Below are 24846 nucleotides of genomic sequence, written 5' to 3'. Positions count from 1 at the left end.
CCTCTGATGCGCTCTGACGAATATGATTGACAGAAACGCTGCATCAGGGCATTGCTACGCAGCAACCCATTCAGTCAATTCTGTACTTGCCAAATCTGGTTTTAGTTCAGTGCGTTACTGCACGGATAACGCAGTATAGTTCAGTATGTTAGTGCACGTTTAACGAAGAATATTTCAGTGCATAACTGCATGTTTACCGCTGTATATTTCATTGTGTTACTGCACGCTTAATGCAGCATAGTCCAGTGCAATACTACACGTTTAATGTAGTATAGTTCAGTGCGTTAGTGCACGTTTAACTAAGTAGATTTCTGTGCGTTAACTACACGTTTAACGCAGTTTATTTCAGTGCATTAGTGCATGTTTAACGCCGTATATTTCAGTGCATTAGTTCATGTTTAACAAAGTATATTTCAGTGCATTAGTGCACATTTAACGCTGTATATTTCAGTGTGTTACTGCACGTTTAACGCAGTATATTTCAGTGCAGCATATAACAGTGCATTAGTGCACATTTACCACAGTATATTGCAGTGAATCAGTGCAGTTTTACTGCAGTATATTGTAGTGTGTCATTGGAATGTGTCTGTGTAGTGAGTACACTAAGCACCACTCTCCATTCATTAAAGTGCATCCATGTACACATTTCCACATCTTTATTACATTTTTTCAAAACGCGCGCCCCATCATGTCTGGGAGGCCAACAGACAGGCAGATGTTTCCATGGCACTGTAAGGTGGACTCAGCCTGTCCTCAAGCAGGGCATAATTTCCTCTGTTTAATGATGTTGCACATGCTATCCAGCCACATCATGCAGGGGAGGTGGTAGACTGACTTACTAAACCATCCTCATCCTCATTCTCCTCATCCTTTGTCACCCAAGCAGAGACTAGTGTAAAGTCCACTGTAGCTGCCAGAGTGGCTTTTTCTTCCTCCTTGTCCACAGCTACTCTGTTGGAGGATGGTAGGAACATGATCAAATGACAAATTGGCAGTCATTTTCCCCCAACCACAGCGTATTGCCAAGTTGTCTCCAGTGATAATGAGGATGTAGGATGTAGGGGATGTATCGCCTGAGCGGCGATACCCGGAAGTAACCTTCCGGAGCGATGTCTGCAGCCAGAGGGGGAGACAAGGACGGCTTTGGGGGCTTTGATATAAGGTAAGTAATTCATAATAAGCTAGTATGCTAGTCATACTAGCTCATTATGTCTTTGTCCTGCAGGTTTTTTTTTTTTTTGGGGGGGGGGGGGTTACAACCGCTTTAAAAAAAAAAGAATTTGCATTGATACATGTCCCCAAGGCAGTACCCGAGCTCCCATGCACTTTTTATGGCCAATATCTTACATATAAGCCTTCAAAATGGGCACTTTTAGTTTTTACTCTTTGGGTCCTATAGACTTTAATAGTGTTTGGAGTTTGGATCCAAACTTTTGCGATGTTCCAGACGGGGGGTGTTCGGCCCAACACATTAATCAGGAAGTTAAGCTAAAAGGTTATAATCTCATTATCATATAGTAATTGTACCTACAATTAAAGAAAAGGTGCAAAGGTGATTGATTAGGTCAGGGTTTTTTTCATTTTTATTATGGGCAAACTGGTTGGATAGACCAAAACTGAGCCCCATGGAATTAGTGATTGCTAGACTTTTATAATGACTGACAGGTCAATGGGGTTGTGGAACTACTTGGCTATAAGTACTGCATCTCCTTTTAAACACTAACAAGCATCACTACTATAAATATAATTAAAATTGTGCCTTTTTGTACAAAAATAATAACAATAATAATATACAATTCCATATACCAAATTCTATACCCACAGTTAATCCAGAGGAAGGTGAAAAACCCCAGGAGAGCACGATCCAATTTTCTACAGCAGGGGAAAAAATTCCTTCCTGATCCCCCGAGAGGCAATTGGATATTCCCCGTTTTAACATTACCTATAAATGTTAGTACCCAGTTATATTATGTAAATTTAGGAAATAATCCAGGCCTTTATTAAAGCAATCTACTAAGCTAGCCAGAACCACCTCTGCAGGGAGTCTATTCCACATTTTCATAGCTCTTACTGTGAAGAAACCTTTCCGTATTTGGAGGTGAAATCTCCTTTCCTCTAGACGTAGAGAGTAGCCCCCTTGTCCTTTGTGTTGAACGGAAAGTGAATAACTCACCACCAAGTTCACTATATGGACCCCTTATATATTTGTACATGTTGATCATATCCCCTCTTAATCTCCTCTTCTCAAGAGTGAATAAATTCAGTACCTCTAATCTTTCCTCATAGCTGAGCTCCTTCATGCCTCTTATAAGGTAAACTGATGACTCCTCTCTCAGACCCCCATGATATCTATGACCAAATATGATCCTGTCCATACTTGATCAATGACATCAACCAAAAGACCCTGCCCCTTTTTTAATTTTAGTGGTGGGGCCTGAAGAGATGTAATTTGGTGTAAGCGATAGAAGCAGATTAGAGAAAACCTTGCAACTGCACTAAAAGTGAAAACAGAACAAGAATATAACAGCAAGCACACAAACAGATATAAATTGGTCACAACAACTCATATACAAGTGCTGAGCATATATACAATAGAGTGCACATTATAAATAACAAACAAAACAAAATAATTTAATTATATCAATATATAAAATCCAGTCAAACTGAAAAAAAAAAAATTAAGTGCCAATTGTGAAGGGTGTAAAATCTTCAGCAAGCGTCCATATATTTATACACCAATGTGTACCTCAACCAAACACTAAATGGCTCTTGCCTACAGAACACATTGCAGAGCAGTCAAATGTTATATGGCCAGGTTTCCACAACAGAGCCACCCACAATCTTTACTTCAGGTCAGAACTCTTGGATCACCCTCCAGTTCAACAGTGTATCATAATTGATACACAGTGCAGGCTCTGTACCAGTTTCTAAATTCTGCGCACCTGGAAGTTGGTGTCCTCTAACTGTAGTGGCATCTGAAGTGCTTAACAGTACAGCAAGTTAGCTTTGGGTTGCTAGAGAGTTAATCGTGTTCATTGTGGCTTGCTTCTAAGTCTGGAGTTGTGCTTTAATGTTGATTTTTCATGACCACAAACTCACGGCCCCACCCACAACTGCAACTTTCGCTCCATTCTAGTACTTTGTGTCAACTACAGTCCTCAAGGCGCCCCAACAGGTCCTGTTTTCAGGATTTTCCTCAGATAAAACGGTTGTGGTAATTACTAACTGATCAAATCACCTGTGCAAAATAATGGGAAGCCTGAAAACATGACCTGTTGAAAATATGACCTGTTGGGGCTCCTTGAGGACTGGAGTTGAGAAACAATGCTTTAGTGAACTCTTTTAGGTGAACTCAGAACTCACAGTTCTTGACCAGTAAGCTTGTCTGTCTAAATGCATAGACTAAAAAAAAGTGGATGTGGACCTCAGATTATTCAATGTGTCTAATGATACCAACATCCCAAGGATAAGCAATAGTTTTTTTATTTAGAGAATCATAAAATAGTACAAACTCACACATTGTACAATACTACACCTCCATGCTCATATCCCCCATGTTGCCTGTCTATTGCTCTTAATAATGAGAACACTGTCTTCTAAAGATCCATTTATAGCATAATCACAACATTATTGGAGTTGATTTCCAACTCCAAGAGTTAGGTGTGTGTAATTGTTGGTAAACAATCCAAAATATACAAAAACAAACTATAATTGGCAATAATATCTACAAAAAGATAGACTAAGTACAAATGTCACCATTGTAAACCAATGAAACGCGTATAGTCAATTGCTAATTTTTCTCCAATAATGTTGTGATTGTGCTATATGTGGATCTTTAGAAGACAGTGTTCTCATTATTTAGAATAAATAGGTAGTATAGGGAATATGAGAATGGTGGTGTAGTGTTTTACTATGTGTGAGCCTTGCTATTGGATGTAAGTATGTACTATTTCATGATTGTCTAAATAAAAAAACTACCATTTTTATTATACTGCATGCAGTTTATGACTCTTTCCAGTACCTTAAAAGTCCCCTACTTTGTTCTGCAATTATTTTGTCTAGATATGTAGATCTCATATTTCTTTTTAGGGTAGACAAAAGCTGTGAGTTTTCCTTCACATTAATGTATGTGTCAGCAGGTACTGTGAAAGTGTTATAAATAGTATACTCTTTTTTTTTCTCCGGCTAGATTCAGCAACAGTGCATTCTTTCTAACAGCCTTAGTTACATCTGCAACAACAGGATATTTTTCAAATAGTGAATCCTTTACATCCATGATGAATCAGTGAATAGAGAACTAGCATAAGAATCAAAGGCTTGTGGACTGTATTTATCCAGTCATGCTGGATGTGTATTGTTGCAGTCTACTCTCTGCTTAAATCATGCAGATAATAGAAACAGATAACAAACAGTAACAAAAAAAAAAAAACATTATCTTTGTTGAACAATATAGTATTTGTGACCATCATGTGAAGTGAAACGTTTGACTAAAATATACACAAATAATGTAGCTTTCTATACCTTTAACCTCCCACCTTTACCTGCCATTGACCTTTTATCATCTTTGGCATGACAAGATGACTTTGTTATTTTTTGCGTCAAATAGCATAGCAGCCTTTTCTATTATTAAAAATACAAATAGGAATAAACAATATAAATAACAGAGAACAATAAAAACACAGTACAAATGGACTTATTTATAGATCTTAAGTATTTATAGACCTTGGGGCAGATTCACGTAGATGGGCGTATTTTTGGGCGGGCGTAACGTATTTAATTTACGTTACGCCGCCGCAAGTTTTTCAGGCAAGTGCTTTATTCACAAAGCACTTGCCTGTAAAGTTGCGGCGGCGTAGCGTAAATCACCCGGCGGAATTCAAATTCGGCGGGTAGGGGGCGTGTTTCATTTAAATGAAGTGCGTCCCCGCGCCGAACGAACTGTGCATGCGCCATCCCTAAATGATCCCGGGGTGCATTGCTCTAAATGACATCGCAAGGACGTCATTGGTTTTGACGTGGACGTAAATGGCGTCCAGCCCCATTCACGGACGACTTACGCGGGAACGACGGCCATACTTAACATAGGATACGCCACCTAGGGGGCAGCTTTATCTTTACGCCGGCATACCTCTTACGGAAACGGCGTATCTTAACTGCAACGGGCAAGCGTACGTTCGTGAAACGGCGTATCTACTAATTTGCATATTCTACGCCAAACTCAATGGAAGCGGCACCTAGCGGCCAATTGCACCCTAGGATACGACGGCGCAGGCTGTCGTATCTTAGGTAGGTTTAAGTGTATCTCAGTTTGAGCATACACTTAAACATGCGACGGGCTTAGATTGCGAGTTACGTCGGTGTATCTACTGATACGTCGGTGTAACTCTTTGTGAATCTGGCCCCTTATGTCAGCCTTATAACCATTACTAGACTGCCACATTGTAACCCATTTTAGAAAAGGACACTCAAACCTGAGATAGGCCCTAAAGTCATTTTTCAGATTTGCCAATACATGTTTCTTCAAAGACCCTGAAATACCAAGTCTATAGGAGCTGAATCTTGTATTTGTTTGGCCATTTTCAAAGCTAGTTTGCATGCAAGTTATTGTTAATAAAAGGATACGAGTAGCTGGGTACTGCTATAGAGATCATGTACACATCCTAAAATAAATAAATAAATGTTTTAGCTGGGAGAAGGTGTAGTAATGGAGCTCTAAGGGGAACACTGAAAATACAAGAACCCTTTAAGTAATATGCTTGTGGCAAACCTGCATGTAAATCTGCACAAGTGTATTAAAAAAAGCTATTGCTGTTTGGCAGAACGTATTCTGTTTGTAAAAAGCTACATAGAGTACCCCCCCAAAATGCATTCCAGACCTATATCCACTTAATATGGATTTGGTATGGATTTTTAGCCACTATTTTTCTTCCAAAAGGGACACTACACATAATTTACCAACAATGTGCACTGTCTCTTTAAGGAAAAAAAGGTATTGGTTCCCCTCAACAGCTAGCCAGGAAGGGAGGCATGCACCCTTTTCCCCCATACCAGATCATATGCCATGAACACTGGAAGCTCCCCCAAAGGCACCTTGTCCATGTCCTACGTCTATGGTAGGGGGACATTAGAATAGGAGGACCCTAGATATTTAGCCCCCATCTTATGTGAATGAGCACAGGGTATTTAGTAACCCTGGCAATGCACCCTGTCCCTATGAGGATAAGAACAAGGGCCTCATTCTGGTGGATGTGGGGGATCTGAGTGTGAGGAAACTTATCAGAATCTAAAAGCCCCTTTTACAAACAGGTGCCCCCCCTCTCTCTATATGATTGAGTAGTTGCAAATCCAATGTCATTCACATCCCTTAGTGATGAATGTGTTTCCTGGAGTTAAATAGAAATAAATGCTAATGATCCATTTTTATTTAGGGTCTTACATGCTGGTGAGTTTTCTGAACAGCTGGGTGGAGGAGTGACCGTGTAGATTGAAATTTTCACAGCCTCCATAGTGAAGAGTGGTAATATACACTATATGGGACTATATTTTAATCTACATCTTTTTTGAAAGAATAATGACATAGAAGTGGGTGGGTGAACTTGCCAAATCTGACCATATAGTTCACCCATTCACTGAACTGTGAATTAGCCGAGTTTGGGTCAAACATAAAGCTCATTCCTAATTGCAAACAGACCACTTCCTTGCTGCAAGCATCCAAAAACCCTCCCCTCGGGACCCCTATCTTCCAATTAGGTAAGCTGCTTCCCTACTTACTCCACAACCTATTAGCTATTTACCCTTTGTGTGTCCCAGCCTCCTCAGTAAGCCCTAGTCAAGCTGGCCTTATACATTGACTTTGCATGTAGCTCCAAGCCTTTCTTTGTCTAATAGAGCATTCATTACCTCCCCTACCTGTATCTTCAGTTGGATTACTTACATGTAATAATTTCCATGGGGGGTGGAGACTTTCTTACAAAGATGATAGAAGCAAACCATATGAGATGAGACACAAATCAGATTTGAGTAACATAGCTTTCACTGTTGAAAAGCAATTTCAAATGAAAAAATAGGTATATATTGGATGACAACCTACACAAGAGGTACTGCAGTCTATCCAAAAGCAGCATAAGTTTAATATAAAGACTGAGGCTGATTTACTAAAGGTTTTGGAAGTTGTCACTCAAATTATGCGAGTGCTCACTTCAATTATCTAATCATGTAAAACTAAATTTTTTTTTTTACATATTTCAGTTGCAGGTTAATGTGTATTCAAAGTGAACAAGCATTTACTTTTTAAATGATTGGTAATTTAAAGTGGTAGTAAACTCTGTACTACCACTTTAACCTACAGGTAAGCCTATATAATAAGGCTTACCTGTGGGTATAAAGAATATCTCCTAAACCTTACAGGTTTAGGAGATATTCCCCCCGCAATGCGCCGCTGACTGCAGCGGCGCATGCGCAGCGGGGATCCATGCACGGGAGTGACGACATTGCCACTCCAGCCAATCACAGCGCTGGAGCGGCGATACCCGGAAGACATGCCGAGGAAAGATGACATCTCTCTCGGCGTGGACCAGGTAAGTTCCTCTCATCTCGTTCCAAGGTAAGTATTTCATAATCAGCTAGTATGCGGTGCATACTAGTTGATTATAGCTTTTGCTTTTCAGGTTTAAAAAAAAAAAATGACATCGGTTATACAACCGCTTTAACCACTTGCTTACTGGGCACATATACCCCCTTCCTGCCCAGGCAAAATTTCAGCCTTCAGCACTGCGACGCTTTAAATTAAAATTGCGTGGTCGTGCGATGTGCCTCCCAAACAAAATTGACGTCCTTTCTTTTCCACAAATAGAGCTTTCTTTTGGTGTTATTTGATCACCTCTGCAGTTTTTATTTTTTGCGCTATAAACAAAAAAAGAGCGCCGATTTTGAAAAAAAAAACACAATATTTTTTACTTTTGGCTATAGTAAATATCCCATTTTTTTTTAAAAAACGTTTTTTTTTCTCAGTTTAGGCCAATACGTATTCTACATATTTTTGGTAAAAAAAAAATCGCAATAAGCGTATAGTGATTGGTTTGCGCAAAAGTTATAGTGACTACAAACTAAGGGATAGAATTCTGACATTTTTTTTATTATTTTTTTTTTTACTAGTAATACGGCGATCTGCGAATTGTGTCAGGACTGCGATATTGCGGCGGACACATCGGAAACTTTTGACACATTTTTGGGAGCATTCACATTTATACAGCGATCAGTGCTATAAAAATGCATTGATTACTGTATAAATGTGACTGGCAGGGAAGGGGTTAACACCAGGGGGCGAGGAAGGGGTTAAATGTGTGTTCTAACTGTGTTTGGAGGGGAGTGACTGGGGGAGGTGACCGATGCTGTGTCCCTATGTACAAGGGACACAACATCTGTCTCCTCTCCCTGACAGGACGTGGAGCTCTGTGTTTACACGCATAGCTCCACGTCCCTGGCTCTGTCATTGCCGATCGCGGGTACCTGGCGGACATTGCGGCCGCCAGGCACGTGCATCGGCACCTCGGGGACGCGCCGGGTACGCGCGCACCCCCCAGTGGCCGGAGGACCCGAGGACGTCATATGACGTCCTCCTGGATTTATAGAGCCACCTTGAGGCCATCTTTTGACTATGGCCCGGGGCTCAAGTAGTTAAGGAAACTTTCACACATTGGAGTAGATTTACTAAAACTGGAGAGTGCAAAGTTTGACGCAGCTGTGCATGGTAGCCAATCAGCTTCTAATTTCAGCTTGTTCAATTAAGCTTTCACAAAAACAACTGAAATCGGATTGGTTTCTTTGCAGAGCTGCACCAGATATTGCATTCTCCAGTTTTAGTAAATCAATTTCAATGTATTTGGATCTAGTAAAACAGCCCTTCTGTCTCTGTTACGCCTCCAAATTGATGGTACCCAAACATTTGCCTCCTCTAAATTAATCTGGTCTGGTGACTTTGCAAGGGCTTTTATTACCTGTATATCCCCAGTCTGCTGCAGGCAGGAGAAACTATTTTCTTAGTCTCTTCTCCATAAATCATAACTTGCACAAGTAAGAGACTGTAACAATAGGCTGATTTGTGCTCGGCATTTGTGAACACATCTGAGATCTGTACAGACACAAGGATTTACATGGTTGTATCATTTTTGAGCTGTGTATCTGAGTCCAGGAATTAAACAAAGGATGCCACATCATTCTGGAAATAAAAGCAGAAGAAGGTGTTACCAGAAAGTGTACACTAGTTTTTGTGAGAGCAAATAAAGTGTTAACTTTACACAATATTTAGCATGCATGTACTTAAAATGAAAAATATATTTAATGTTTCTCCCTCTTTAACCACTTCCATACCCGGCCTATTCTGGCACTCCTCTCCTACATGTAAAAATCATATTTTTTTTGCTAGAAAATTACTCAGAACCTTCAAACATTATATATGTTTTTTTAGCAGACACCCTAGGGGAAAAAATGGCAGTTGTTGTAACTTTTTATCTCACACTGTATTTGCGCAACAATTTTTCAAACGCTTTTTTTGTAAAAAAAAAAAAACTGTTTCATGAATTAAAAAATAACAAAACAATAAAGTTAGCCCATTTTTTGTATAATTTGAAAGATGATGTTACGCCAAGTAAATGTATACCCAACATGTCACGCTTTAAAATTGAGCACACTCATGAAATGGTGCCAAACTTCGGAACTTAATTTTTTTTTGCAGGTTACTAGTTTAGAGTTACAGAGAAGGTCTAGTGCTAGTACTGTTGCTCACGCTGTAATGCACGCGAGCGAGCTACCAGGGACAGGGGCATTTTAAATAATAATAATAATTTTACTTTAGATTTTTTAGTTTTACGCTTTCTTTTACATTTTTTTATCACTTTTTTCCTATTACAAAGAATGTCAATAAGACCCCACATCTCTCCTCCAGGTTGGAAAGCATGAGATCGGAAAAAAAAATTCACCCATCTCGTGCTTACCAGCCACGATTGTGGCTTCATTTACATTTGCGGTCTGAACATAAAGTCATAACGTCGTAACGTCGCGCCCGGGCGTCTGACGTTCATAGAAAACAGAATGCCTCCAGGTAGTCATATTGCATTACATTTTACAGAAAGTGACAGTGCTGTAGATTGTAAAGGAAAGGTACATTTTAAACACATTCAGTTATACAGGCATATCCCACTTTTAAGTACACAATGGGGTTTATTTACTAAAGCTGGAAAACGCAAATACGGGTTCACTTTTGCATAGAAACCAATGAGCTTCCGGGTTTTATTACCAAAGCTTAATTGAACAAGCTAGAGTTAGAAGCTCATTGGTTTCTATGTAGAAGTAAACCTGATTTCGCACTTTACAGCTTTAGTAAATTAACCCCATTGTGTACTTAACCACTTCCATACCGGGCACTTACGCACCTTCCTGCTCAAGCCAATTTTCAGCTTTCAGCACTGTCGCACTTTGAATGACAATTGCGTTCCCACAAATAGAGCTTTCTTTTGGTGGTATTTGATCATCTCTGCGGTTTTTATTTTTTGCGCTATAAACAAAAGAAGAGCGACAATTTAAAAAAAAAACACAATATTTTTTACTTTTTTATTTAATAAATATCACATTTTTTTTAAAAAAAAACTTTTTTTTTCCTCAGTTTAGGCCGATACGTATTCTTCTACATATTTTTGGTAAAAAAAATTGTAATAATCATATATTGATTGGTTTGCGCAAAAGTTATAGCGTCTACAAAATAGGTGATAGATTTATGGCATTTTTATTTTATTAATTTTTTTACTAGTATTGGCGGCGATTTGCGTTTTTTTTACTGTCACCGTGACATTGCGGCGAACACATCGGACACTTTTGACACGTTTTTGGGACCATTCACATTTATACAGCGATTAATGCTATAAATATGCATTGATTTACTGTGTAAATGTGACTGGCAGGGAAGGGGTTAACCACTAGGGGGCGTTGAAGGGGTTAATATGTTCCCTAAGATGTGTTATAACTGTAGGGGGGAGGGGACTCTCAAGGGGAGGAGACCGATGTGTGTTCCTCTGTACTGGGAACACACATTGGTCTCCTCACTGCTGACAGGAGGTGGATCTGTGTGTTTACACACACAGATCCACACTCCTGCCGTGATTACCGGCAATCGCGGCCGCCGGGCACCCGCGCCGGGTCACGAGCGTCGCCGCACGCGACCTAGATCGCCGGGAACGCAGGACGTCATATGACGTCCACCCGGATCGAGGAGGGGTTCCTGCCACCGTCATTTTACAATGGCGCGGTAGGGATGTGGTTAAAAGTGGGGTATGCCTGTATTGTATACGCTATGTTATTATTTTTTATTTTCTACTTTTTCACATGAAAGGGGAGTCACCCTTTAAGGCTTTTGCATGCTAAATACTGTACAGACTTGGCAGCGTGAAAATGATTTAGAGAACAAAAGTTATATAAAAGGATCTTAGAGTGGCTTTTTTCAAGACAGTACTGTATGTTGCTTTTTATCTTTATATTTTTGACAGGTTTCTTCATCTTAAAATCTTAAATCCTAAAATCTTAAAAGCAAACTATATGGTTTAAGAAGAATAGCATGAAGGTTTTCCTTGCTTTTACTTCTGCTGACATGGTAAAATAAAAAAAAATAAAAAGAACATGAAGGCAAGCTTGACTAGTAGTTTGAAATGTAGCACTTCAAAGATACACTTAACTGTCACTTAACTGTCAAAAATAAAAGAACCAAGGATGGCGTCTACTTCCTGTACTTGCCTCCTTCAGAGAATTAAGTTTACAACTAAACTGCAATTGGACTTAAAGGTTTATTACCCATTAAATCAATTCAATTGAATTATGTTCCAAAAGTAGAGGAACATTTTGATTATGTTCATTTCTAGTGCCATATGTATGTGCTTTTTTAGAGTGTTGAACTAATATGAGAAATAAAATGAGGCAGACCTTAACCTCTATGTTAATGGGCATATGCTGATGGGATTGTGATTTGGCCAGAGCAGAACTCCCAAGGCTTCCAAAATAAGGTGTTTGGCATGATCTCAATCTACATCATTGTTGCTAAGAATGACATTGTGTTCCAGACACACATGATTAAGGAGTTCAGTTTCATTCGTGAAGTGTTTAAAAATAAGCTAATTACAGTTCAATTCCTTTTCTTCTCTCTGTTTTAACATTGATTCAATGTCTACTGGCTGAAAGAGAATGATGTTGTGCTAGTCGCAACACAATACATGCTTATGGTTAACATGGCTCCTTTTAAATGATTTTAATTTCTTCCATCTCATAGCTTACCTTTTCTGACAGTCATTATTAGGCAGGTATTATCAGTATATGCATATAATTCACACTAGATACAGTAGGTGAAGCCGATTTTGTGTCAATCTCGCTCTCTTTCTCAGCGAGATTGAGCACCTACGAGCCCCATCGCGGGAGCCAGCGCCGAGCTGGCTTGCCGCGATGGAGACAGAGCCGTCATAGAAGCGACGGGAGATCCGACTTGGATTCCCGCCAATTCTACACGTGTGCGGCGTTTGTTATGAATCCTGAGGGGGAAGTCCCCGCCGGATTTTAAATAAAAATCCGGCATGGGTCCCCCCCCTCAGGAGCATACCGGGCCCTTAGGTCTGTTATGGGTTGTAAGGAGAGCCCCCCTACGCCGAAAAAAACGGCGTAGGGGGTCCCCCTACAATCCATACCAGACCCGTATCCAAAGCACGCTACCCGGCCAGCCAGGAAGGGAGTGGGGACGAGCGAGCGCCCCCCCCCCTCCTGAGCCGTACCAGGCTGCATGCCCTCAACATGGGGGGGTTGGGTGCTCTGGGGCAGGGGGGCGCACTGCGGCCCCCCCACCTCAGAGCACCCTGTCCCCATGTTGATGAGGACAGGGCCCCTTCCCGACAACCCTGGCCGTTGGTTGTCGGGGTATGCGGGCGGGAGGCTTATCGGAATCTGGGAGCCCCCTTTAATAAGGGGGCCCCCAGATACCGGCCCCCCACCCTAAGTGAATGAGTATGGGGTACATCGTACCCCTACCCATTCACCTGCAAGAAAAGTGGTAAAAACACAAATAAACCACACAGTGTATTAAAATATTTTATTTTTCTGCTCCGGAGGCCGCCCCCTGTCTTCTTTATTAGCTCTTTTACCAGGGGGGGCTTCTTCTTTGACGTCTTCGGGTGGGTGGGGGCCGCCGTCTGGTTCTCTTCCACCGCCGGGGGGGGATGGCTTTTAAAAAAGCCCCCACCCCCCCGGCGTCTTCGGCGGGGCTCTTCTTCTTCCGCTATCCCGACGGGTCTTCTCAACTCTCCGGGGTTCTCCTTCTGTCTTCGCCGCTCTCCGTTGTTGACTCGTCGCACCCCGGTTCTTCATCTCGCAGTCCGGTCCCTTCTTCCGTGCTGTACGTCTTCTTCTGTGCTGTGAGTTCTTCTTCCGCGCTGTGACGTCATGTTCTTCACTTCTCTTCTTCTCCCCATGTTGACTCGCCGGTCCTCCTCGCTGAAATGACGGATGCGCGCCTTGCATCGGACCTATATAGGCCTCGCAATCCCATCATGCTCTGGTACCTACCCATGTGATACCTACCCACGTGGGTAGGTATCACATGGGTAGGTACAGAGCATGATGGGACTGCGAGGCCTATATAGGTCCGATGCAAGGCGCGCATCCGTCATTTCAGCGAGGAGGACCGGCGAGTCAACATGGGGAGAAGAAGAGAAGTGAAGAACATGACGTCACAGCGCGGAAGAAGAACTCACAGCACAGAAGAAGACGTACAGCACGGAAGAAGGGACCGGACTGCGAGACGAAGAACCGGGGTGCGACGAGTCAACAACGGAGAGCGGCGAAGACAGAAGGAGAACCCCGGAGAGTTGAGAAGACCCGTCGGGATAGCGGAAGAAGAAGAGCCCCGCCGAAGACGCCGGGGGGGTGGGGGCTTTTTTAAAAGCCATCCCCCCCCGGCGGTGGAAGAGAACCAGACGGCGGCCCCCACCCACCCGAAGACGTCAAAGAAGAAGCCCCCCCTGGTAAAAGAGCTAATAAAGAAGACAGGGGGCGGCCTCCGGAGCAGAAAAATAAAATATTTTAATACACTGTGTGGTTTATTTGTGTTTTTACCACTTTTCTTGCAGGTGAATGGGTAGGGGTACGATGTACCCCATACTCATTCACTTAGGGTGGGGGGCCGGTATCTGGGGGCCCCCTTATTAAAGGGGGCTCCCAGATTCCGATAAGCCTCCCGCCCGCATACCCCGACAACCAACGGCCAGGGTTGTCGGGAAGGGGCCCTGTCCTCATCAACATGGGGACAGGGTGCTCTGAGGTGGGGGGGCCGCAGTGCGCCCCCCTGCCCCAGAGCACCCAACCCCCCCATGTTGAGGGCATGCAGCCTGGTACGGCTCAGGAGGGGGGGGGGGCGCTCGCTCGTCCCCACTCCCTTCCTGGCTGGCCGGGTAGCGTGCTTTGGATACGGGTCTGGTATGGATTGTAGGGGGACCCCCTACGCCGTTTTTTTCGGCGTAGGGGGGCTCTCCTTACAACCCATGACAGACCTAAGGGTCCGGTATGCTCCTGAGGGGGGGACCCATGCCGGATTTTTATTTAAAATCCGGCGGGGACTTCCCCCTCAGGATTCATAACACGCCGCACACGTGTAGAATTGGCGGGAATCCAAGTCGGATCTCCCGTCGCTTCTATGACGCGCTTGCTGGAATGTGCTGTCACTATTCCAGTGAGTGTGAGATGCCGGCGAGATCTCGGCACCCTGTCGCCGAGAATCAGCGCGACGCTGTCGTGCTAAAAGCACAATATCACAAACACCTACTGTACAGGTAGTAGCCATGTATTGTATAAAACGGAATATATAAAAAGTGTAGCTGGCCTCAAAAAGGTTTGCTATCTGTGGTGGCTGGTGGAACCCCCCGCCTGTGCTAGGTTGGTCGTTCGGGTAACCCGCACCCCCCCTTATGGTTGGTTGGTCATCCAGCCTGAGATATACCCCATCAAGGTTGTGGGTGGGCAGCACTCCTATGGGCTATGGGCGGTGGGCAGCGCTCCTGTGTCCTCTCCTCCTCTTCTGCTACATAGCGGCTTCTGATGTGCATCTCCTGCCTCCTCCTCCTTGGCGTCCAACAGGATTGCCTGTCCTTTCAGACAATCGGGTGTCAGGTCTCAAGTTTGCTTCCTGATTGGCCAGAAGGAAGATCAGTGTGGCAATAGTGAATGTTAATTTGCTATTGTCACACAACTGGGTGGGCTCGGAGCTCAGTGCTCTGTGCCCCGAGCCCACCCTTTTTATAAGGCTATTAGACACATGGATAGGAGGCGGCACCCAGGTTGCCACTGTTTGTTATATTTCAGAGAAAATTTAGAAATGTTAATTGTGCCCAAGCCATACCCTGAATTCCTCCCAAAAAAAGCAGTTCACATTCTGTTATGGGAGCGTGCCTAGGAACTCCTTTGCCTACAAAACCATAGCTATATATCTGCAATATGAGAAATAAAACACTGCTGTCTCTAAGTCTGGATATACACCTATCGAAGTTCAAAAGGGATCAGCCAAGTTTTGTTACACTGGCTTCTGTCAAATGGTCCTGCTGGAAAGCCAAAATTCAATCTGCCGCTGTAGCCAATAGCTGCAGCATTGATCAGTGAATCCTGATGTGGGGGTCTCCCTGCTGTTAGAATACAATTGTGCAGTAGGGGAGATCCCTGCATCCGCATCACTTGTGTGGATACAGAAATCATTGAGATTTTTTGTATTCAGCCCACTGGTTGAGCGGACAAAACACTCAGTGAATACCCAGCTTTACTGCTAATCTCAGGAGATTTGAAGTGAAATTTGGTGGTGTATCTATTTTCCTTGCTAAAGGCTCTGACATGAGAAAAGAAAAACCCTGGCTCTACAAAGATGGCTACCTACACAACGAAACATAGTGCAGAACAAAGCATTGCAAGTCAGTAAGCGGGCAAGACCTCAGGCAATGCTGGTGGCAAGTCCATTGCCCTCTGACTGCCTTTTTTTGGTCACATCTTCCCAAGTTTAGTTTCTCTTCATAAAAATATTCAGTATTCAGGGAATTTTTTTAAATAATTAAGAAAGAAAAGGGCTCAATACTATCGCTACTAATGTGTAATTTAAAATAATCTATTAAACAATTTCATCTGATCACAATCACAACAAAGTGCATACAATATGCAAACAATTTATGTGAAAGTTCTTAGTGTAATAATTAAAAGTCCATTTCATGTGAAGAAATCAGATTAAATAAATAAATAAATACATTCTTTATCTACTGCACACAAGATGTGTCCGGAATTTTAAATCTCAATAAACACCTTGTGCGCATACCCTAATGACAGCAGCACACCATCTTATTTGACCCCCTGATCAGAAGGTCTTACAGTGCTTCCTTCAGCAGACCATAGATAGCTTGATCAAATTTTAGGGATCAGGATCCATATAATTGCATATGAGAAAAGAGCGGAACTCACAGAGGTGAAATAGCATGTTAGAATTTATTAACATAGTTTATAATTTGTGCACCCCCCTGATTGAAAACTCAAACAGCATTAAAAGTACATAGCCAACTGTCATTCAGAAAGAACAGATTGCCCTATTCCCCAAAGGAATAGTACACAGTGATTTTAGCATTATTTTTCCTATTCATGGAATTCATGTTGCTGTTTTTCTTTATTTTCCTTGCATGAGATAGGGTATTTTTTGAAAAGTGAAGCTTTATCTCATTTACTAAACTCTGGAGCAACTTGCAAAGTGCACAATCTATTTGTCTTTAGTAAATCAACTGCTTCATCCACAGTGGCGTATCTAGTGAAAATGGCGCCTATGGCAAGCACTAAAACTGCGCCCCTGTCAAAACATTTGAAACCCATCTTTCAGATAACCTTAACAAAAAATAAAAAGCTAACAAAACTACAAGTCAAGCGCTTTAATTACCCCTTACACCAGAGTCAATAGCGTTACATCTTATATCACAGTTCCCCCCTTAGTGTTCCCAGAGAGCCCTCCTTACATTGGAATCCACAGAGTTCCCCTTCACACTGGGAAATCTGATCTAAAGAATGCTGTGCACTCTGGCGTCATCTTTATATAGACTGTAAAAGGGGGGGGGGGGCAGACTCTGACACAAAGGGGATCTCTGCGGACTGGGATGTAGGGGAGCCTCTGATGTGAGGAGTCCAGAGATCCCACTTACATCAGCATTCCCCCTTTACCCAGATTCTGCAGAGTTCCCCCTTAAAGCAGTGTGCCAGACAATAAGTATTTCTAGACAGGGGTCAGGTCAGCCATGGCAGCCCTGTAACAGCACAAAGCCTTTTACTTTATATGACCAGCCCTCCCTCCACAGTATATGTGAGCATTTCACCACCTCTATGGGACTACAAATTCCAGCATAGTAGGCTGTGCTCTTATTTCTCTGCTGCTCCCCAGTGCCCCCACACACAGTGTGACTGAGAATGATGACTGCACTGATATACAAGAGGGCACCCTCTCTCCCTGCCTGCTGCAGTGCTGCACAAACCCATCCACTGCCAGAGTCTGTGCCCCAACTACCCCCTTACCAGAGACCAGGGCCTTTGTTAGATATCACGGGGCCCCCTACAGTCTACCTCATGGGGCCCATGACCCCACCCCTGGGTCCATCCCTGACCCTGCCCTAACCTAAAAAAATCAGCTGTCTTCAAGTGATATTTATCATCCTTGTGATACCTTGATACCTTGGGTAGTAACATATCCTCTTTATGGAGAAATCTGGGGTTTATTAGACCTATTGATCCCTCCTCTGCCCTCCAAGGCTTATTAGCTGCTTTCTTAGCTGGTACCAGCCAGGTAAATGCAGAACCAATACTGGAAGTGATGAAATCTTCATAATCTTCATAACTTATGGCCTCAGTTGTCACAGAGGAGAGGGAGAAACTGATGTTCCTCCTCATTCTTTGTGGGCTGCCAATCCGACCAGATGGAATGGGAGAGCTTTTATTGCCAATAACTACATACAAACGGGGAGGAGTTGATATTCCAGCAAGCCGAATTAGAAAAAATAATCCCTTCATTTTACAGCCTCCTGGGCCCCTGTGTTTGATCTCATGGGGCCCAAAAAATATATTTTAGACTACAAAGGAGCCATGGCCTGCAGGGAGACGGGAAAGCATGAAAAATGTGCCTGCATCTTAATCAAGAGAATCAGTCTCAGAATAAGGCACCAGGAGTACAGCTGTCACTCCTGCTGGGCAGGTGGCTGGGATCTGCTTTTGCACTGATAGGACCTTGAGTCAGAAAGCCTGTGAGGAGACACCTCCTGACTGAGTCCACAGTCCAGGTGTCCTGTCGAGAAAGACACCGATCCGATGCCACCACTATAGTCCTGGCTATAGCATCCCTGACAGCAGGCGGAGGAGTGATATTCAGCTGTCAGGGCTTCTGTACCCTGAACTATAGAGGTAGCATCGGGAAATGCAGCTGCCTGCTTACTCCGCGACCAGTGACTGCACTCACAGGTGTAAGAAATTAGAAATGGTCCCACTTGCAGCGCTGCCATTGTCCATTAGCAAAGGTGAGGAAAAGGAGATCCAGCTTATGCTCGGGAGCCTGGAGGGAAGAAGACACCATCAGACCCTGGTAAGTGCATTGCTGCCCAGCCACTTCATATGACGTCCATGGCACTTTTCATGGCTGCCATACCCTAGATACGCCCCTGCTCATCCACTATTTGTTGTTAATAACAAACATATGTGGCATAGTGATACATTTGGGCAACTGCTTTTAAGCCACTAGGTGACATTTTCCACATAAAGCTAGTGATACTTGCACTGGCAAAAAATCCAACTTGGAAAAACCCTGATTTATCTAACAGTCTACACAATTCAGAAATATCTATTATTGACCTTTTTATCCACTTTGCTGGAGAAAACAACAAGTAAAAAGTCCAATACTTGATAGAAATAAAATATCTTTGCCCACAAAAAACATGTTTTTTGACTGTGCTGCTGACAACAGCAAACAATTAAGAGCTTGCTTTTTTTATTGTAAAATATTTTTATTTATGGCTGATATGCACTCCATCATTCAAAATGGAGCAACTAACATTTGTACACATTTCAAATATTTCAACACCTCTGCATGTGGCTGCCAGTTAGATGCATAGACATCTAAAAAGTCAACTGTCAGCACTTGAGTGGTCTGGAAAAAACAGCATGCAATATGTGTAAATATACAAACTCAAAAAGTACATAAAAAAGAAAAAAGCAATGCTGTATGAATATTAGATATTCTCTTCAACAAGTATGCACATGCATAAACAAAACTGAGTTTTAAATTAAATAAAATAAGATCACAATAAAGTGAATAAAAGTTCCAGTGTTATTACTCCACACTTTCAGTGAATCACTGTCTGTATGTTGCCTCCACCAAATATAAGAAGTGCACACTCACCAGAACCAGTTGCTGTCTAAGTTATAGGACAGCAAAAGCGCATTCAGTATTTAATGGTCTTCCTTATGAAGAAACATCTGATACTCTATGGATGTGGAAGATCTTCCAACCTCATAGGAGAAGTCATCAGGGAAACTGCTCAATCTTATCAAGCCTGGCAGAAGGATCACCAACACCAGAAAAAATTGCTCATAGTGTAGTATTTATTAAAATATGTAAAAAACTAATTAAAAACACCACCAAACCACAAGCAACAGGGAATGGTGTTTTGTACTGCACAACTAACGGTGCAAACAGTCCATATAAAGTGCATAAGAAAACATGAGGCACATAAACTTACAGTATATAGTATGTCGCTCACAATGAGTTCAGAAGAGTTCAGAATTGTGGCAGGATCTCTGGCATATAAGTCAAGCTCTACGGTCGTTTTGCGCTAAACGCATCATCAGGTGCATGACAATTGTATCAGATGTATATTCAATGGTAAATATGTTTTCATAAAAAAGGATTGATTTTTTATGCCAGCATTGCGTTTTTGTATTATGTGGCCATTATATGCAAAAAGTGCTTAGTGCTTAGTAACAGCTAGTAAAAAAGGGCTCTTGATTTAAGTGGAAATGTCCTACCTTTCCTACTTACCTACCTATTTCACTGTGAGGGCATCCCTGAAGTTCCAACTTCTTCAGGGACACTTTCTGCATGGAGTCTGTTCAGAGAGTAATTGGGGACAGGAACCAAACATGACTTAACCATCTGCTTCACAGGCCTATTCTGACACTTCTTTCTAGAGGCCCTAGAGCATAAAATGGTCAGTGTTGCATTTTTTTTATGTCACAGTATTTTCGCAGCTTTTTTTTAAATGCGTTTTTGGAGGAAAGATCCATTTTAATGAATTTTAGTGTACAAAACCACATACCAATTTGTGATCAAATATAAAAGATTATGGTACGCAGAGTAAGTTACCTAACATGTCATGCTATTGCGTATACCTGTGGAATGGCTCCAAGCCTCCAAACGATGGTACTTAAAAATCTATATAGATGGCCCTTTAACCACTTGCTTACTGGGCACATATACCCCCCTCCTGCCCAGGTGAAATTTCAGCTTCCGGCACTGTGACGGTCGTGCGACGTGGCTCCCAAACAAAATTGAAGTCCTTTTTTCTCCACAAATAGAGCTTTCTTTTGGTGGTATTTGATGGCCTGTGCGGTTTTAATTTTTTGCGCTATAAACAAAAAAGAGCGACAATTTTGAAAAAAATACAATATTTTTTACTTGTTGCTATAATAAATATCCCAATAAAAAAAAAAAAAAAAAAAAAAATTCTCAGTTTAGGCCGATACGTATTCTTCTACATATTTTTGGTAAAAAAAAACAAAAAACGCAATAAGCGACTGGATTTGCGCAAACGTTATAGCGCCTACAAAATAGGGGACAGAATTATTGTTTTTTATTATTTTTTTTTCTTACTAGAAATGGCGGCGATCTGCGATTTTTATTGGGACTGCGACATTATGGCGGACACATCGGACACTTTTGACACATTTTTGGCGCCATTCACATTTATACTGCGATCAGTGCTATAAATATGCACTAATTACAGTATAAATGTGACTGGCATTGAAGGGGTTAACACTAGGGGGTGAGGAAGGGGTTAAATGTATCCCTGCATAGTGTTCTAACTGTAGGTGGAGGGGGGGTGACCAATCTGTGTCTCTATGTACAAGAGACACAGATCGGTCTCCTCTCCAGAGACAGCACCGCTGTCTCTGTGTAAAACGGCAATGAGAGATGATCTCATATGTTTACATATGAGATCATCTCTCATTGGCCGCACAGATCGCATCGCAAACGGCCACTCTGATTGGCCGTTCGCGTTGCTCTGTAATTGGCTGTGTCCAAGGGACACGGCCAACACAGAGTTTCCCCGCTGCACGCTCTGGAGTGCGTGCGGGGAATGCGCAAAGGGGCGGACGTCAATTGACGTCCTGTTGGATTTTGGGATCCGCGCTGTAGCCGTCATTTGACTATAGCGTGGGTCCCAAGCGGTTAAATGCCTTTACAGGTTACCAGTTTAGAATTAAACTGGGGGTCTGGGGATATAATTATTGCTCTCGCTCTGATGTCCGCTATGATATCTCACATTTATCGTGCGATTGTCTTTTATGTATGTATGCGGGACCGACGCATGCGTTCACCTTTGTGAGCAAGCATGAGAGGATACGGATGCTTTACTTTTCTTATTAAATTTTTTGATTTTTACACGGTCTCTTTAAAAAAACAATTGTAAACATCCCTTGTGACAACAATCATTAGTGATAGGTCCTGTTTAGTAAGACATTTGGGGGTTATCTGCTCGGATGCATGTACAAGCAAGTAATAGCTTGTAACTGAAAGACCAAAACCAGAAGTGGGAAAATACAGGTCGCTTCCGATTCCTAATACCATAGATGTGACTGGAGACAATCTGCTTTCTGAAAACCTCTATGGTAAACCAGGCAATGGAGAGCATTGGGAGAGGGGGAAGATACCTCCTGCTGCCTGTAAAAGTAATCCAGCAGCTAATTAGCCACTAGTATGGCTTAAAAATTAAAGAGAATCTCTGGATGAAAAAAAAAATATGATGCTTGTAGCTGCAGGCATCATCCCAGTAAAACCACTTCAACCCAAGGACGTACGGGTATGTCTTATGGAAAGTAGGTCATTTCAATGTAAGTTTTGCTTTATTGGTCCTCTATAGTATGTAGGTTTTTACAGTGTTTATGTGAGTTTTGCCTTGGCTTCCACAATCCAAAAAAATATTTAAAAAAATCTGCTCACATTTAAAAACAATGTGCATGTGTCTGTGCAACTGTAACAGGGACATTGAATTGTAATTACTTTGGAGGAAAGAATGGATAAAAGGCAGATGAATAAGATAGATTGATATATTTTTTCACACTTCTAATATTCGTTCTTACCATTTTTCAGGTTGCGAAAGGCACTGAAAACCTGCATTGCAAATGAACAAGTGTGCTGCAATCCAAGATACCTTATGGCACAAGACAGAGCTGTTATTGCAAGCTACGGATAATCTATTGAAAAACAGAGCCTAGTGCTGGAATGACAAAACAAATAGTCAGCAATACTTTATCTGTATATAACAGAGAAACCTCATGACAAAACAAAGCCTTTTAATTTACACTTTAGAGAGAAAGCAAGACTAAAGTGCCAAAACACAGGCAAACATCGATAAAGACCTGTAGTATTAAAAATCTAAGACATTGTTCCTGGATTCAGGGGTCCAGCAATGCAGAGCACACTATTGCACTGCTGGGCCCCATGTACATACAACTTTAATAATTATGATTGTTCATAACTGATATATTTCAAACAACCCTGGAAATTAAAACATACCAGCTAAATGTACCAAAGCGATGTGTTCTGTCATGGGTGACGACCTTAATGATTCAGTTGCTACATGCTGGAAGACAGTACTCTACAATGTTCTGATTGGAGTAGTTCTTGTTCTAATCATCATCATCACTATATGTGGCAACGTGGTGGTTTGTTTGGCTGTGGGATTTGATCGAAGACTTCGTAGTTTGACAAACTGCTTTATTGTCTCCCTGGCTATAACAGATCTCTTGTTGGGTATTTTGGTGCTACCGTTTTCAGCCTTGAACCTGTTACATGAAGAATGGCCTTTTGGATCTACTTTTTGCAATATTTATACCAGTTTGGATGTCATGTTGTGTACAGCTTCCATTCTAAACCTCTTTATGATTAGTTTGGACCGCTACTATGGGGTCACAGCACCTCTGCGCTACTCCATGCTTGTCACCCCATGCCGTGTTGCAATAGCTATGTGTTTGATATGGGTAGTTTCCTTGATGGTTTCTTTCCTTCCTATACATCTTGGATGGAATACAAAAGATAAAACCATCCAGAACTCCAGAGATGATGATAGCAAAGAATGCAAATTGGAGCTGAATAAGGAGTATGTATTAGTGGATGGTGTACTGACTTTCTACCTACCATTGGTTATCATGTGTCTTATGTACTATAGAATCTTCAAGATTGCCAGAGAGCAAGCTAAAAGAATTAACCATGCCAGCTGCTGCAATGCCGTCAGCCCTACACTACCTACAGTTCGAGAACATAAAGCTACTGTGACACTTGCAGCTGTGATGGGTGCGTTCATCATCTGCTGGTTTCCTTATTTCACTGTTTTCACTTATGAAGGAGTAAATGATATTGAAGTAGATGAAACCGCTTTCTTAATAGTTCTATGGTTAGGCTATGCAAACTCTGCTCTCAATCCAATTCTGTATGCTGCTTTGAATAGAGACTTCCGTACAGCCTACCAACGTCTTCTCCGCTGTAGGCGTGTGGGCCCCTTAAACCATGAGACCCCTCTAACCCTGCTCCATATACGCCGCCCAGAAGAAAGGACTCTACAGGTCATGGACAACTTGCAGGGGGACAAGGCACACAATAATCAAGAAAGCAATGGAAAAGAATTTAGTCCCTTCATCAAAAATGTAACAGAAAGGTAATATATTTTAATGACTTTTGTCTATGTATATAGAATATAGATAGAACATATTTTATCTGGAAACTTGCTATTCAGCTTCCTTAACTCTACTATGATAATCTTTACCCATAGAAAGGTAAAATATAAAAAATGCTTTGTTGTAATAATGCTTTTCCCCAGCAACTTTTTTCTGCCCATACTGTTGAGATACGCCCTTTCTATTCATCCTGGTGACCATTGAGGCTGTTGAGACCATTGAGGCCTCCCACAAAAATTTCAGAAACAAAAAATGTATAATAATAAATGTCCTTCAATTAAAAAAAAAAAAGTTCAAAATTACAGTCCAAATTCCATAAACAAGTGCAATCCCAATATTCACTGATAAATTATATAGACACTCCAACAATGTCTGTACTGTGTACACTGCACACCCTGTGTATCTATTTAGCTAATCTTCATATATAGCACTCTTTAAATAAAGCAGGTCTACAAACACTCACAGATAAAAAGGAATTGTGCTCCACCACTACTCATCAGGCACAACTCATTATTGTGAACATTTAAAAAAAATACAGCAGTGAGCACTATAGGTCCTTGTTTCCTTTTTTTCAAGTTTTGCTGATTATAAGGGTGATTCTTAACACCTGTATTGCCATATGCTGGATGAATTGACTTGCTGGAGAGGATAACTGCTTATTATATCTATAAAGTGTTGATGGACCTCCTGTCACTAAGAAGTCTATGTGGTAGGGAGCATTTGGGATTACTGTGCAGGAATTTGATCAATTAAACTAATGTTTGGAATACTACTTTTAAACAATGTTAGTGGATATTTATGTGTTAGTGTTTTTTTTTT

The 24846-nt window shown here is 41.9% G+C and overlaps 1 protein-coding gene across 4 annotated transcripts in view; it reads left to right on the top strand.

The window, feature by feature from the left end:
• The window catches only part of HRH2 (histamine receptor H2), a 166085-nt gene that overhangs the window by 67524 nt on the left and 73715 nt on the right, over positions 1 to 24846 (top strand). For all 4 annotated transcript variants that reach the window (XM_040344474.1, XM_040344475.1, XM_040344476.1 and 1 more), the window contains exon 2: positions 22445 to 24008. In XM_040344474.1, coding sequence (XP_040200408.1) covers positions 22891 to 24008 — 1118 coding nt within the window. In that variant the 5' untranslated portion in view covers positions 22445 to 22890. The remainder of the gene's footprint in view (positions 1 to 22444; positions 24009 to 24846) is intronic.

This window comes from Rana temporaria, chromosome 3 (assembly GCF_905171775.1).
Source record: "Rana temporaria chromosome 3, aRanTem1.1, whole genome shotgun sequence".
NCBI classification, from domain to species: Eukaryota; Metazoa; Chordata; class Amphibia; order Anura; family Ranidae; genus Rana; species Rana temporaria.
Note: the sequence above shows the minus strand (reverse complement) of the source record. Positions and strands in the feature narration are given on the sequence as shown.